This window comes from Saccostrea cucullata, unplaced genomic scaffold, assembly GCF_032062105.1.
Source record: "Saccostrea cucullata isolate Sc308-1 unplaced genomic scaffold, CSIRO_AGI_Scuc_v1 ctg2770, whole genome shotgun sequence".
Taxonomy (NCBI): domain Eukaryota; kingdom Metazoa; phylum Mollusca; class Bivalvia; order Ostreida; family Ostreidae; genus Saccostrea; species Saccostrea cuccullata.
The window spans coordinates 9,614-26,832 of NW_026935070.1; the positions used below are offsets into that span (position 1 = coordinate 9,614).

Sequence of the window (17,219 nt, forward strand, 5' to 3'; positions counted from 1 at the left end):
AAATTATCAGACTCTGATTTTTCTAATTTCGAGATCATATGGATACATAGCATCAACATCTGAATAAAACATGCTAATTAATTAAATGTCAATATATCTAAATATCCAATTCTAAGCAAGAAGAAAAGATGTTGAAATTTTTTAACAGATTGTGTTTCATAAAATAGAACCTCGATCAAAATTGAAATCTGTCATCTAATTTGAAAAATTAAATATACATTGTAGATCATTACAAAGTCGGAGGAGATTACTTTTTTGCACTTGTATAAAGCCTCTTACGTCGTTTGAATTTTGGTTTTTAAAAGTGTTTTCCGGAATGGAAAACTGTGTCATTAGCCCTTCAACAGATATAAGCGGTTAGAACTCAATTAAGTAACTTTTTTCTACGCAGGATATAATAGACAACGACAATGTATGTAGTTTAAACTTTCGTTCCAACACTATACATGAACATTTATTAATTTCTTTTTGGTTTTTGCTGTTCATTTATTTGTCTTCCGTTATAATTTAAATTTATATTAATACTTAAGTATTTCAAAACATTTATTTAAATTGAAGGTTGCAGATTCCATGTTTTTCTCTTATATCAAACATAAAAGAAGACAGTCATAATAAGAGGCATATGGAAAAGTACGAATTTCTAGAAATTTTAGTTAAATACGGAAAATACCAAAAGGTAAACGTATTAACTAAAATTTTTATCTTGAAATAAAACATTTTTCTTATACAAGTACCCTGTAAATTTCCATGTTCCAAAATGAAACTATTATTACTCCTCTGGGCAAATGCATAGCTTGGCAGCGTCAGTTTAGCTAACAAACATTTTGAAGTAGTTGGAGTAGGAAGCTTCTAGGACGTTGAAAAGGTTCTGTTTTCATTTCTTAAATGACTCATTTATTCATTATGACAATTTGTGCACAATTTGGAACTTCAAGATGTTGATAAGATATCATTCTAAAAGCCAAAACAACTTTTATTTAGAAATATTAAAAAGACAAAAAAGAAAAAAAATATTTTTAAAAATCGTTACTAATTTGATATGGATGTATAAAAGAAATAGAATATTCTTTTAAATGAATTAAATGCACAGTATGCTAATTAACAGATGATTCATGATATTTATATCACTTGTTTGTTTTTTTTTTTTTTTGTTTTTTTGCAATCATTTCCATTTTATAAAAGTAAGTATTTTATTTTACAGAAATAATTATATCACTGAATCCCGTGTTTATGGTAAACAGTCACAATTTATTCCGAATAAAAGTAGGACAAAAAGTGAATCGACAAGTGCAATACGTCATTAGTATACTTATAGTAAAGTACACAGGAAGTTTTTATGTTTGTTATTATAATTTCTATTTTTAAGCATTACTTCTTAATACACTGGGATGCAGAGCTCACCTGAAGTGGTTAAAAAAACTTTAAATTGGCAAGTCAATCTTTCTGCATTTCAATCATTCACGTCTACGACTCTAAGGACTTGAAGATACCACAAAGGGATCAAAGTAAATTAGGCTTATGCAAAAACGTTTTCTGTTCAAAAGTTGATATAAGGAAATTGTTTTTTAACTTGTCTTCAATCCAAAACTCAACCTTCGAAATGTCACTTTAATGTTATTATAATTTTAGCATGTATTGCTGCGATTTTCTCCCATTTGAAAAACCTTTGAAACAAAGAGCTTGATATTCCTGTTTGTTAAATGAGCAAAAAAAACTTGTCTTGTCTTAAAACAATGTAGGTGCAGTCTTTTGCATAATGTAAATATTTGTTCTAAAGAGTAATAATTGTTGTAAATATCATCATATATAGACCAATGGGTATATTAATAGGGTTCGGCGAGCTAAAAAAAAAAAAACAACGTACACGCGGACAGTTCATAACAAAATAGTTTATTTGCACGTGTAGTTATATAAGAGAAATGATTAAAAAGGTTGCGAAATTTTCAGATAAAAGGCATTTATTTGCATATATTGGCTAAGTGTTTCTTTTAGTTATGGTAACCACTTAATGGTAATTGTCGTGCATTTTTCTTATGCTGTTTGAATTGTGTGTCGGAATAAAAAACATTTGAAGAAATGAACTTCGCTGATATTTTTGAAATACATTTTGTTAATTTTCCTTAATTTCAAAGGTCGACTTGTCAATGATCTAATTAATTTATATAATTAACTAGTTAATTCGTCTTAAATGAAGGAGGGATGGTTGCAAAGTTCAAACTAATTAAACTTTTACATCTAATGCACAAAAGCGAAAGACATAATTCATTTATGCATGGAGTGACAGTTTGAAAATATTTTCACAAGGTTTCAACTTTTTCAAACCTGAGACGATCAAAATGGACAGAAGACTCGCATTATTGTTAACTTTGAAGACAGTGTTTATTGCTTTGGGTTTGTGGTTTGCGTCCATTTTAACAAGAGGCTGGTTTGTTGTAACTTTAAAAACAACTAGCATTCAGCCGACATCCATTCTTAAGGTAAGTCTTTTATGTTCTTTAAATGTTTAAGCATTGTGTGTATCCAAACGGCAGTACCATAAGTGAAAAGTATATATATACTTCATTAAAACGGTATTTATACTGCGTTGATAGACGGATAGAACTTGGTTAATATAGAAGAAACATACATGGAAAATTCGTAACATAATCAAATGAAGATAAAGAGATGGGTATCTAAAAGTTTAAATTATTAATCAAAAGATGCAGTGATATAATCGTACAAGTATGTGTCTTTATGTGTTGATAAATAAAGCTTGTTTTTATATAAATGCAACCTTCAGCTAAATCCTTTAAATGAAATTGTTCTACAAAGATGCAATAACTTATTAAGTGATTTCTCCTTTATTTTGCAGAAAATTTTGTCCTTGAACTCGCTTTTAAATCTCGACAACATTATTCCATCCAAAAGAGTAAGCTTTGTTCGAAAAAAAAAAATGAAGTTTCAATTTGATTTGCACATTTTCCCTAAAATAAAGATAAAGGCTTTTGGTTTTTTTTTTCTAATTTATATTTTGAAATTTGAATAGAAGGGGTAAATTGATTTATTCTTTTAAAATTTTCGATACTTACTGTTTTAAAAATATAGGGTAACAAAATGAATTCGGATTTTGATTTTTTTTTTTTATTTCAGATTTCTTTGCCACCTGTTCGTGTAGAACTGGGCATATTTCATTGTACGCTGTGTACGAGTGGTAATTGCCTTCATGTCCCCCTCGACAAACTTCCTTCACCAGTATCTGCCCTGCTGGAGAAACTCCGTATGCTATTATTTTCTTCTCTTAATTGTTATTTACATCTTTATATTAAGAATTAATTCAATCATACAGATACAAGTTACACTGAGTTGTTTAAAAAATATGCCACAAAAACTTTTGAAAACCCCCAATTTTATTATAACAAAGTTCAATCATATTTTTTTTTTTATGTACATGTACAGTTGTTTTCTGTAAAAGAAAAAAAATATATGTAACAAGATTTTTCAAAAGATTCAGGAATTTCTTCTCAGATCTATGTTTTTTTCTGTTTTTTTTTTTTTTTTTTTTTTTTAAGCTAAGTTATTAGAACTTCAAATAACGAGTATAGTTGCCCTATCATTATGTGTCATTGGCTTTTTACTTCTAATGTTAAACTGTGGATCATCATCGAAGGTTAAAGCCGGTGGAATTGTCCTACTTTTGGCTGGTAAGACTACAAATTGTGTGCCTTCAAATGGCTTTACATTATGTCGGTAAGACACCAATGATCTCTATTTCCAAGTGGGAAAAAAATAATTTTTTTTAATTCATCACAATTAATAGGTATCAATGATTTTTTCGTCAGCAATGCAAAGCATCTTATTACACTTATATTATGAAATAATAGATAATGACTAAGACTTTCTTACTCTAAAATTTTTATCGTTTACAGCTGTATCTGAATCCATCTTGATTCTCCGAATGGTTGTAGCAACGGTTCAAGTGGCGTTAGACACTGTGGAATCCACACTCAGTCTATTGAACCTAAAGGTCATAGAAGTTGAAATTCAGACACCCTTCTCCGTAATTCTGGCGGGTATTGGCCTAGTTTTTATCATACTGGGTTTGATTTGCAGTCGTGTTTTATACTCAAAACTACTAGAACCGTCCACAGATGGTCTAAAGTCTTCGATTCCTGCTATCAATCTTGTCATCCAAGAAGAACGCTTTTAAAACTTTTTAAGTATAATCTAGTTTCATTACGTTGTATTTTGAAAATGATGATTTAAGGGATGTCTGTAATTTTTCATCTTCGCTAACCCAGGGTTTCTGATACGCTACTCTCCTCATAATCATGAGTTCATGAGGAGAGTAACGTAACGTATCAGAAACCCTTGGCTAGCGAAGATGGTAATTTTTACGTAAAATGTCAATTATAAAACTATGGACATTTTCTGCTTAATATTCTACTATTACACAAGAGTTAAGAAAAAAATAAAATAACTATTGACCTTTTATGCAATTTAAAGTCTTCTTCCTACCTTTTTGAGGGGGGGGGGGGGTTAAATATGAATTAGACTAAGATCTTAGAATACAGCTGATTTTTTAAAAAGTTTATTTTTAGAAGTACATGTTTATTAATTTTTTTTTTTTTGGCAATGTTATTCATTAAAATTTAGAACTTTTTCAATTTTCAATAACGTTAAGTAAATAAATTTATTAGTTGTGTATAAACTGTCGGTGTAATTTTACCATTTTGTCACTATAAACCATATGCACTATGCCATTTTCAATGGATTACTGATTTGCAGTATGGATGCCGGTAGTTTTCGATAGTTCTTAAATCAGCTAGAGTTACTTCCCGTTGGCTGCCATATTGGAGGTCCAAATGCTCAAATTTCTTCTTTGTTCAACCAACTTTTACATTTCAGATATTATGCCATTTTGGTATATACATGTAAACCATTGTTTTTTCTGAATATATATATATATATATATATATATATATATATATATATATATATATATATATATATATATATATATATATATATATATATATATATATATCGATAAAAAAGCATGAATATACCTGTATACATCCAAAAGTCAAAAACTTCGTGGACTGAGGATTAATAAGGAACATAAAACAACAGACAATAAAGAAATGTTGAAAATTTTAGCTTGGTACGTTCATTATGTGCCACATTATTATAAAATAAAAACTACATATAATGACCTCCCGGCGCCGTCGTCATTTATTAGTTTCTTGACGTACTTGTCTTGATGAGATTCACTGAAACTTTTTGATACCCCCTCGTACATGGATGGGATGTGTACTCGGTAATTTTTGATAAATATTGAAAAAATGACGCCAAAAGCAAAGAAAGTTTTATTATCATATGTGAATTAATTAACACCAGGCACATACATGTCATATACTGGGATATTTGTTTTCATTTTCTGTTAGGCACAAATAGTTAAGATAAAAGTTTCCCCATTTTTCAAGAAATCCTCATTTAAAATTCAAAACACAATTTCTTTATAATTAAAATTGGCAGCCAGAGTGAAAATGAGTCAACAAATTTCCCAGTACTTTGAAACAAATTGAAAGCTAGTACGTTAATATAATTTTATATATGCGTACATGAGATACCACTAACAATTTAAATTATAAAGGTGCTTAGACAAAGATGTGAAGATAATCTTTTCTTAAATTTTTGGTATAATAGCACGACTCATATGGTGCTTTAGCAATTCACACGAAAATATAATAATTTTTTTCTGGAAGTTATTGAAACTTCGAATTCTGGGACGCGTTCAATCTACACATCCGTGCACTTTCCTAAATTTTAACTTTATCCTGAATACTCAAGAAAAGTACGAATGTTGTTGTGTATTAATAATTTTTTTAAACTATAATTCAGAAACTTTAGAGTAGACATTTGAGAAAGTAAAACTCACTCACTACTATTGTCAATCTATGCTCAGTGATGTGCGTAGAGTTAAACGATTGAACACACTTGGTGAAACGTAAATGTTTTTTTTTATTGTTTACGTTTCATAGGTGTGTTCGATTTGTTAAACTATGCACACACCAATGAGCACAGACTGACAATACTGGTGAGTTGGTTATGCTTTCTCAAATTTCTCCTCTGAATTTTCTGGATAACAGTTTTAATAATTTCTATGAATAGAAAACAAATTTTCTACTTTTATAAGTATTAAGGATATAGTTTACTTTGTGAAAGTGCAAGTTTTTGTCAATCAAACGCGTCTCAAAATTCGTAGTTTCAATATTTTCCAGATAGAGTCAGTTTTTTAGAATATATTTTTGAGTGAAATGCAATAGAAAATGAAATGCAATTAAAATTTGAGAAAACATTTTTTTTTTTCAAATTTTGTCTCGCCGAAATATGGCTGAAATGTTGCCGACTCGGCGTGAGACAATAATAATCAACCAATCAATTAAATTTGTGTCTAAGCACCTTCAAATGCAACACTAATTAAAAACAAAAAAAGATTTAATTTACCAAAATATTAACAATGTTTAGCAACTACCACTCAGTATGCAAATATAATGATTAAAAACAAAAAAAGATTTGATTTACTAGTACCAAAATATTAACAACGTTTAGCAATTACAACTTTATATGATAATTATAGTTCTGCTCTGATGAATGATTGCATTTTTTAAAAAAAAATTCTTAACGTTATTTTACTGAAAAATAACAACTAAAATAAGAAAAAAAATGAGTAAAAAAGCTCAAGAAATTGTAATAAATGGGGTATTTATTAATTTATCCAAACCTGCCTCTCAAATATTGTATATCTGTCTATACCCTAAAATTCTTTCAATATTTTCATATATATTAACCCCCCCACCCTCCCCGGTAAATAGTATAGAATCACTACTCTGCGTAACTTTAATTTTGAAATATTCCATGTGCATTTTAACTTATCTGACTGCACGTTTTCTTTGCCATCCGTTGCACAAACAAGAATTCACATTTAAAGGGAATGTTTGATTTCCATTGAGAAAATTTAAGATTGAGAGAGGGCATTTTTTCACCTTACGCCTTTATGCAATAATTTTTTTTTATGTTTAGTTACTATTTGTGCAATGGACTGCAATCAGAGAAACAGTTTAGTAGTCAAACAAAGCTAATTTTCCAACTGCTGTATTTAAAATATATCATCCCCTGCAGTCTGGTTCTAAAAATCAATCCTAGTCTAATCAAATAGTTTAATCCTACCATGCTTTCAAATTCAAGAGTTAAACGTGTACCATAGGGTTCCAAAACAAAATTATATAAGTCACACATATAAAGTTAAAAAAATTACTATATATAAATTTCTTCCTCATCCAATCAAGTAAAACATTTTAATGAAAAATTATGCTCTGTATTTTTAAAAACATTTTACAGAAGCTTTTTAACTTTTAGACTCGCATCTCTAAAAAAAGAATAAAAATTGTCTTAAAGATGTGTATCTTTCTTTTGTTGTTTGCATTTTTTTTTCACAAGTAATGTTTTCAGCATGAGTGTTTTCGTAGTTACTTACATAATATATAGTAAAAAAAACTGTCCAATCCGACACTGTCCAAGTGTGTAACAATGTGAAATCCGACGTTAGATATTTTAAACATTTCACTATTTTAAATGTTTTACACTGTGCAACCCGACACACTGCCTATTCTGACACAAAATGTGCCTCCCATTGCATGTAGGTTTAGACAGGTTTCACTATATCTTAATTCACCTACTTGAAAGATTATACGGTTTTTTGTATTGAGCAGAAAATAATGTGTTATAAAAAATTGGGTTCACATATATTTTGTACGATACCATTCCATTTTTTATGCTTAGCGTCCGCGTGCGTTTTAGTTTTTGGATACATATTTAATCAAAAATCAAAAAAAGGATGAGTCTTTGAGAAATTGATTATACAGCCAAACTGTTTAAATTTTATCCATTCTCTAAATCTTTGTAGGTAAGTAGTTTAAAAAAGAATGGGTGGACCCCAAACAGAAAAAAATGGAATGGTCGTATTTTAAAAACAATAATGTAACTATAAATCATCAAAGGGTGACAACAAATCAATAAAAATGACAGAACAAAATTTTTACAAATTCCTCTTCCAAATAAGCATATTTACAAATATTTTGATGCAGTAATAAGTCACCAAAAGAAACACAACAAAAATATTAGTTGATTATATATCTTTTGCTTCAAAAAATGAATACAAGAAAATTCTTAACGAGGCCCGATCTACTTGATCTGCGCATACATTGTAACGCAGCGACGACCCACGCACGTCACAGTACCCTTGTATGCCGTCACAATTGAATACAATAACGTCACAATTAAAATGACGTCAAATCTAAAACGTTACGCTGATTTTGCTCTAAAGACTGTGTTTGTTGAAAGCTGGCTCATTCTAGCATTTTTGTTACTTACATGTTTTTAGAAATATAAATATTTTAATTAATAAACAATTTTGAAACATAATTTATTTTGAGGTAACAATATCTTCTACAGATTCATTAAATTTATTTTGTTTTATTTCAATTTGCGAGTTAGAAAGAAATCCCGCTGCACCAAAATTAAACGATTTCAGTCTTTCTTCTCGAACATGTTGAAGTGTTTATGCTCATCTTTTTTATTGAGCATAAAGAGAAAATAATATAGTGTAAAAATGATTTAATTTTTAGCAACTAATTCGTATTACAATCGTTTGTTGATGTTATGTAAACCTATTGCAACTTATAAAATATCTAGTTGGATGAAATAAGTTCTCTTTTTGTGTTTTGATATGTCCCCTTTTCACTGCAATAAAGGCTACCTCCGATTTTCTTTTCATTTTTTAATAGAGGGATGCATATTGAATAATATATGTTAAAATCAAAACATTTCACCATTTATTTTTTTTAAATTAGTCAATTTCTTTGTTTATTGTGGAGTTTTAGTATATAATTGTGTATAAAAACACAAAAAATTGTCCATATCTTGAAAGTGCCCCTATTTGACTACAATAAAGGCAAGGTAACAAAATTTCATTTTAATTTTTCTTAGCATAATACATACAAATTTATTTCAAAAATTCAAAATTTTTTATCATTCCGTTTTTGTGATTTCCAACTAGATTGGGCCTCGTTAAATAGAAATTGTACAAATTGGTACTACACAATCAAAGGATAACCTTTCATTACGACTTTTCATTTTTTTCAAAGATTGCAACACTTCTAATTAGCAATAGTTTATAAACCTGTAAATATTTTCTAGAATATAGTTTAGATTTCAGTAAAACTCTTACATCAATTGATATATCTTTTAAAGTCTTCCATTTTAGTGGAACTTATTGAAATGCATGTTAAACTATTCACTCGGTTTTCTCCAAATAGACGTCCAATGCTGATCTTTTGAAAGATTATAAAAATGATCTCTCCCCACTTCTTCGCTGTACATTTTCAACATGCTAACGGAAAAGGGGACTGTTTTGCTTCTCTGTCTTTGATAAAAACATTCCTCCAGCAATCGAGATCCTCTAAATTCCACCTCCACTTTTCATCAATTATAATTTCTCCACTATCAATAAATTTCCGGGCAAAATAACTGTTCCAACTACGTGTTCAACCGAATCTTCGTTGAAAATATTCTCCTTATATACATCTTTATCTTCTAAAAAATCAAAAATTCTAAAATGAAACAAAACTTAGCCAAAGGATTCCAAATAATCTCTCAAAGACTTTTAAATTCACATAAAACTGCTGATGGTAATAGTGAATACATTTCACATGTAAAGGCTTAAACATTAAACAATAATCAGTCTTGACATGCTTTTAAACTCTAAAATGTACAATTATTACATTGTTATTTTTTCAATACTAGTATAATCAAAAGCCTAGTTTTCAGAAAAAAGTGTACCTAAATATCCTTCTCATTTCTTTTATGCAAACAGAAAACATTCTAATAGTTTTTATAAATATTACAAATTAACTATAATAAATGATGCATTCCTCTAAATGATCTAAAACATTATATCATAATTTTATTCTTCATCTTAACAAGTTTGCTTGCATTTTTTTCTTTAAATAACATTGTTCAGGCAAAATTTTCTCCATAATATGGAAAAGTCTACCTACAAATTTTACCAGATCAGCTTTATTGTCCTTCGAGAGAATTCTTTTTATATATAACTATTTTAATTTTGAATATCTGAAGCTTTGCAAAACTTTTGCCCCTTTGAAGAAAAATATTAAAGATGAAAAACTTCTCTTTCTAAGGTACCAAATATTTCGAGGTCTTCCAAAATATCAAACATTTTTTTGAAATGTTCTTCTCACTGCATGGGTACAATACAGTCCCTTGGGAAATTAAAATACTTGATACAAACATAATTTTTTGTCATATGAAACTTACACGATAGAAAGTCAAAATCATTACATTGTAAATATTTTTTGTCCAAATAAATGTTTATCTTAGTCTCATATTTAAGCAGGAAAACAAATGTTAATTAATAGATAAAGATATAATTTCGCAACATTTTTTTTAAAAATTTTTATCACCAAAAGTAATTCGATACCAATCTTTTTTTCATGAAATCAAAAAAGTAAATAAGGGGATTGAAAAGTTGTTAAATTGTAGCCATTTGGCGTTTCGGTGTTGGTCTTTGGGTGTGCATTTCATTTAAGCGCAGGATACACTGCCGCAATATTTCGTTCATTTCCTTTTCCAGCTGTTTTTTCTCTTCCTTCAGTATCTCAAGCTTATCCTCACAATTGTCATCGGAAGGAGAATCTAAAAAATCAAAGTTAAAACTATATGTAGTTCAGGGTTAGTAAAAAGCCAAAACGTCAAATATACATCATGTAACTTTGGATTTATAACTTAAGTTCAAATAACGCAAATATGCAATAAATGTACATGTGTTTTTTAATTCGCTTCAGATTCAATTTAAAAGCAATGGTTAAAGCTAATTATCCTCGTGGAATATATTACTTTTTATGTATATTTTCAAGTTTTGATTCCAATTGCATGTAATAATTTTTACTTACGATATTGGTTAGAAATGTTATCATTAATTTTGTTGGTCAAGTTTTATGCTTTCATGGTTTCATGACCTTTTATTTGTCAGCGTTTCAACTCAATGAATCAACTGTATGAAAGTGTTCCTCATATTGTTTTTCAAAACGTGTAATTTCGTTAGCCAATGGAAATTGAACTCCATAAATTAAAACAAATACATTGTATAATTTTCCAATCTCCTTAATAAAATCAGAATCACAGATTTTATCAGAAACTTTAAGAATGATATTTTTTTCACCCTAAATGAACAAATTTTATTTCAATTATGCAACTTTAACTTTTACCTTTATCCTGCAATGCATTTCCATCTTTCGCTTTCCCACTGTTTTCTCCATGGTACATCTGAAACTATAAACACGATAATATTAAAAACAAATAAGAAGAAACAATATCTTAACTTCACAATAGTCAGTTGTTGTTTTCTGACTCATCGAGTTAAATGGAATTGCACATGAACTCTGAAAATCAAGAACATTAATCGCTCGCTCAAACGTCCAGTCAGGTTAAGCAAAAACGAGAGAAGAGAAAACGTTGGACCACGTGAAACCTAATTTATGGATTAGTTGCTATGGAAGAAATCTCCTGTCGACCGGTCACACCAACCTTCACCTTGTCATAATCAAATCAAAATATTTATAAGTATTAAAATTCAATAAGAAAATATTTTCCTTATAATTTGAACAGTCGACATAAGATTATTTTACTTGTAAAATCAATTAATCAAGGTTGTTGATTCCCAGGTATCATCAAATTACACATACATGTATTTGTCAATAGTTTGATTGGCTACCAATCATTCTGTCTTTTGTATCAAACGGGTAAAATAAATACTAGTATATGCACAATGCTACAAAAAAGGATAGATAACAAAGAAAATCATTGTCATCGAAAGAATAATGTTATTTGATAGTTAATAATGATGTCTATTTGTAATGTTACAAAAATCTTTCACTAGTTTAAACATCAAAGATGGGACCAAGTGAGAAGTAAGAGCTTCACGACAGACGATAACAAAAAGAGCGATTTCTCCACTACGGTCAAACGTGATATGATTCAAACTTGAACTATAGTTTGTCATCATAAAGGTATCCAGCAAGTTTCAAATCAATAATTTTTAACATAATTACTCTATTATGAACAAAAATTTAGTGTAGCTCGAACCCGATCGTGAACCCAATTATAAAAATATTTAAAACTGATTTACTCTATCATTTTTTGGTCAAAATTAACGAAATTCAAATTTGATATGTAGTTTTTATTTCAAAAGTTTCAAACAGGAATCAAATCAAATCTCAAAAACATAAAGAAAAAAGTGCGAAAACATAAGTTTGACAGACTGACAGACAGAACAAATAGACGAATAGGAAAACGGACGGACAGAAACAAAGGACAGCTATAGACCCCTTCAATTTTACCGGAATTAGAATAAAAGTGTAACTGTTGTCGTATAATTATTAACAAATGAATGATAATAATGCACATGCACAGTTTTCAGTTTCGCTGGAGTCGTAAACATAAACCATTGACAGACAGACAGCTTGACATACAAACGGATAAAAGAAGGACGACATTACATTGATTCATAATATCTTCTGGTCTTGATAGAGATAAGAAACAAACCTGGTGTCGATTCGGTATTATTTTCCCATCCAAAAAGATTTCCTGTACATGCATCGCACGTTTTACTTGAAAATACCTAGTGTCCAAAGCAAACAAATAATTGAAGTCTACAGATGCACAATTCTCGATTTCGTGTTGTCTGCCCTGGAATGATAAAATAATGGAAAAATAAATGACGTATCTATAACTATTAAATCTGTAAACTATTTATGCTGAAAATAATCATCTAAGAAAATGATTGATTTTGCGACCAGAAGTCTCTGATGAGACTGTAACTCTACTGCTTTGTACGTATAACAAATGAAAAGTAGCAATTGGATTTCAAACTTTGCAACAGGTAGAAAAAAAAATAGAATAATGAAATGTAATGTAGTCTACTTGTGCCAATTTATACACATGTATGAAAATCAGACTGACACTATTAGAGGAGAAGGGTTTGAAAGACATTTTACAGAAATTTCTATTTTTCGCAACCATGATAACACCGTATCTATGTATCTTAGTGTAGTCTACTTGTGTGCTAAGATAATGTTTTAATTATATTGAAATTGTATCAGACCGAAACTGCAGGGGGAAAAGCGTTTTGAAAATTGTGTACATACAGACTGTCAGAAGTACATACAGCTAAACAAACAGAGAGACAGACAGACAGACTGTCATATTTTATGTCCAAACCGTGCATCATAGAATTTTACCCATGTAATAAGTATTTCAAGCTTTCACAAAAGGTCAACTTTTCCATAATTTTTTTTTTTACAATAGCTCAAGAAGTCTGTGGTTTATAAATTTAATACTTGCACATTTTATAAATATGTCGTTGATTAACAGATAGAAAGTAGCACTTGGTAATAAATATAATAGTATAATATAATAATAGTAATAAATAAAAAAATATCTATTGATAACAACTCTGTTTATAAATGCATATGTTTTTTTTTTAAATGCACTGAATTAATTCCGTACTGTTATCGAAAGACATTATTTCAGAAACAGTATATGTTTATCAAGGAAGGGCAAGTTAGATATCGATAGCCTCTGGAAAGTTGTTTTCCCTCTTTGTTTTGTCCAAATGTTAAGATATGAAACCGAAAAGATATTGCAAATTCTACTCATCCTTTTAGTTATAAGTTTATAATACATATCTTTGTAGAACTTCAAATATGTACAGTATTTACATTTGTACCTTGATCTCAAATGGAGAGGGCCAAAATTGGCCCTTGACCTGCTGTTCAATCCATATCGATATTGTATACTTCTTTGTATATTATGAATAAAATGCTTCTTACACTTTACTCCCCCTATACGCCTCCATTCTTCAAGAAGTACTTTATGCAAATAAAACATAGTATTTCCGAACCAGTGTCGACAAATCGCAAATCAAGTATCGCACAAACATCGGCAATGATAGCACATTTCATCAAATTCTGTGATCATTTATTTCTTTTTAACTTCTTTTGACCAATAAATGCTTCTCTTGTGAATATGTGTGCCAATGTTTTTTTTTAACTGTTTAAATCGCACTTATTTTAACAAAAAAAATCTCAATTTTATACAAATCACAAAAAGGATGCGAAAAAGGTATAGACATCGCAAACAGACTATAGTATTCACTCAAAGCAAGAATAGCTTAATTTCTTTAAAACGTGTAATTTATAGAAATCAGATGATGTTTCGTGGGTAAAATGGGTAGAAAACTAAGATACAATCACTTTCACAACAGAATATACTTTGAAAAATTTAAAAACATTTGAAATCATTCAAAATGAGTGAAAATCCATATTAACTTAGTAAATGAGAACGGTATCGAATTTCTAAGAGATTTCCATTTAAAAGAATACTCAAATAAATCTACAATGATTCGATAAAGGTTTAAGAGGTTCCCTAATTTCTTTAAATTACTTTTACCCATATTTTGCCTGCCAAAATTTCTTTTTGCCCACAATACATTAGAGTACCCGAAGCAATATAGCTAGTGATCCAAATCAAGTAGATTTTCGATTTACGTAATTAGACGTAAGAAGTAGAAGTAGAGATCCATGGTTATAACGGTAAAAAGGACCAGATGAGGCTTTCCACACTACCTGTGCAATGATAACACGTGAGTCCGGGATGGAAGTGCCGCCATTACGGACCACAGCGCCATCCTGAGCCTAGGAAGCAGTCCACAGTGAAACTAGGAGACTTATTGTTCACAGAACAATAAGAGGTCTTTCCACCCTTTTAAATTTCTTATAGTTTTATCTCTAAATTTAATTGTAAGGGAGGGAAATGGCTTGAACAAAATGAAAATGAAAAAAAACCATTTTTTTTTTAAAATGACGTTGACCTTTGACCTTGTAAAAATTTTCAAGGTCAAAGGTCAAGGATCATATTGCAATTAACCCCATGCTTCTACCATTTATAGTTTTCAAGATACAAGGTTTAAAAGTAAGTATATAGAAGTTAAAGGGCAATAACTCATACAAGGGGTCATAGGATTCTTTTGCACTTATACAGAAAGTTAGGTCTAAAGATCCTTAAGACATTAGTAAAGGTTTGGTGTCTCTAGGGTCTACGATTTTGAAGGAGTAGTGAAAACAAGGTTTTTGCACAAGGGGCAATAACTTTTGATAGGGTCAATCTACGGGAACAACAATGAAATCTTTGAAATAGTTTTAAGAGTACATATTAATGATGCATAGACATTAAGTATATGTTGAAAGACAAAAGAGATACAAAAAGAGCTAATTTTCTCATTTTTGGATTGACCTTGACCTTTGACCTTTACATGAATTTTAAGGTCAAAGGTCATTGAATCTTATGCACTTGGTCCCATGTCTCTACGACTTCTAGTTTTGAAATTTTTTAATTATTTGTAAAATTCAAAAAGTTTCAAGGGCAATTACTCATTGAAGGGGTCTCCGAATACTTTCGCAATGAATAGATTGAAGAGTCCCCTCAATTAGTCGAAGATATTGGTGAAGGTTTCATACCTCTACGGTTTACGGTTTTTGAGGAGTAGCGATAACAAGCATTTCTTGCGAAAGGGGCAATAACTTCGAAAGCGGTTAAGGTTCATTTACTCAGGGTCAACTGCAAACATCTTTTACGGAGTACATTCCTATGAACTATAAATCTTTTAGATATATCTTCAAACTAAAAAACATGCGGCGGGAAAATAATAAAAAGAAAGAATACTAGGAGACTTATTGTTCACAGAACAATAAGAGGTCTTTCCACCTTCTTTGAATTTTTCAAATTTGTTTCATATATTACTCCTTAAAATTAAATTCCATGAATAAGAAACCAAAATTGGCTAAAAAGATAGAAAAAATGAAAATAAACTAGAACTGTCCAATAGGGACAAATACCCCCCGCTGGGTTTTTCAGAGAAGGTGCCAATTCAAAAATACTTTATGGATCTAGAGGTGTTCACAATTTACTTAGAAAAATTTGCAGTGAAATATAATTGCTCATCATGTTTCTTAATGAATGAAACAAAGGTGCAACCATTTAATGAAACATCAATACAAATACATTGTAATTCCATTGTAACATTATTTTTTTTTTTATTTTATTTTTTTATTTCTGCATTAAAAAAATATATCGCAATTATGTGTTATGTCACTCTGCAAACTGATTGTTGAAAAAAAATCATATTATACAAAATCAAATTAATCTTGATAACTTTATATCAAATTCATTTGAAAATAAAGAGCTGGTCATCCAGTAATGAAGTGCTTTGACAGACAATAAATTACAATTAAGAGAATAAGAGAAGAGAGATCTTTAATTCTTGTGCCCGATTCCCAGGAGATTACACATGGTTGATAATGAGATGCCTTAATGTTCAACTTCCCACACCAAACTCATTTATTTATCTTTAACTGGATGCATGTCCAGTCATTATTCCCAAGAGACAAATGAAATTACATTATCTTCTGTGCAATGTAAAAACTGTTTTTAACACTTGATGATGTTTCTTTTTTTTAAGTTTTTATGAGTAGTTTTAAGCTGTAGTTCACGTTTTTGTACAGATATTCTAGATTCTATGTCTCAAACCTTATACATGAGCCCAAAATGAACAAGTCAATTAAAATAAAAAAAAAACTGTAAAATGCAGAAAAATGAACAAAAAGAGTTGAAAATTCCAGGTGCACACCTTCATATGGTGAATAATAAGTGTACAAATTTTCAGATTAATCCTTGCAATAGTTTCTGAGAAACGGTCCGGACAAAACCACAAAATAAAAATGAAAAAACACCTGTAAAATTCAAAATAATAATCGAATCAGGATGAAAATTTCAGGTGCACAACTTCATATGGTGAATAATATATGTACAAATTTTCAGTCAAATCCTTCCAATAGTTTCTGAGTAATGGTCCGGACAAAATCTTGTCTACAGACAGACGGACAGACGGACAGACAGACGGACATGGTGATTCCAATATACCCCCCTAAACTTCGTTTGCGGGGGGTATAAAAACATGGAAATGACCTTGACCTTTGACCTTGAAAAATTATTCAAGGTCAAAGGTCAAGGGTCAAAATGCAATTGACCCCATGCTTGTACGACTT

General features: G+C 29.9%; 1 protein-coding gene across 4 annotated transcripts; it reads left to right on the forward strand.

Moving 5' to 3' along the window:
- Positions 1-336: 336 nt before the first annotated feature.
- On the forward strand, positions 337-4,273 carry LOC134241795 (uncharacterized). Of its 4 annotated transcripts, none has more exons than XM_062723813.1 (7): positions 337-412; positions 559-865; positions 1,367-2,477; positions 2,852-2,908; positions 3,130-3,256; positions 3,549-3,680; positions 3,906-4,273. In XM_062723813.1, exons 3-7 carry the CDS (start codon positions 2,337-2,339, stop codon positions 4,184-4,186), a joined length of 738 nt encoding a protein of 245 aa, XP_062579797.1. In that variant the 5' UTR covers positions 337-412; positions 559-865; positions 1,367-2,336; the 3' UTR covers positions 4,187-4,273. The 4 variants fall into 4 exon arrangements, with proteins under 4 accessions (XP_062579797.1, XP_062579798.1, XP_062579800.1 ...); XM_062723814.1 differs by having other exon boundaries at positions 559-676; XM_062723816.1 differs by having other exon boundaries at positions 351-412; positions 559-630; positions 2,305-2,477.
- Positions 4,274-17,219: the final 12,946 nt, after the last annotated feature.

Excerpts from the sequence above, each read along its gene's own strand:
- LOC134241795 (XM_062723813.1), top strand. The coding sequence starts at position 2,337 with ATGGACAGAAGACTCGCATTATTGTTAACTTTGAAGACAGTGTTTATT. Across the intron at positions 2,478-2,851 it reads AGCCGACATCCATTCTTAAG|AAAATTTTGTCCTTGAACTC; the intron begins GTAAGTCTTTTA and ends TTTATTTTGCAG. Across the intron at positions 2,909-3,129 it reads ACATTATTCCATCCAAAAGA|ATTTCTTTGCCACCTGTTCG; the intron begins GTAAGCTTTGTT and ends TTTTTATTTCAG.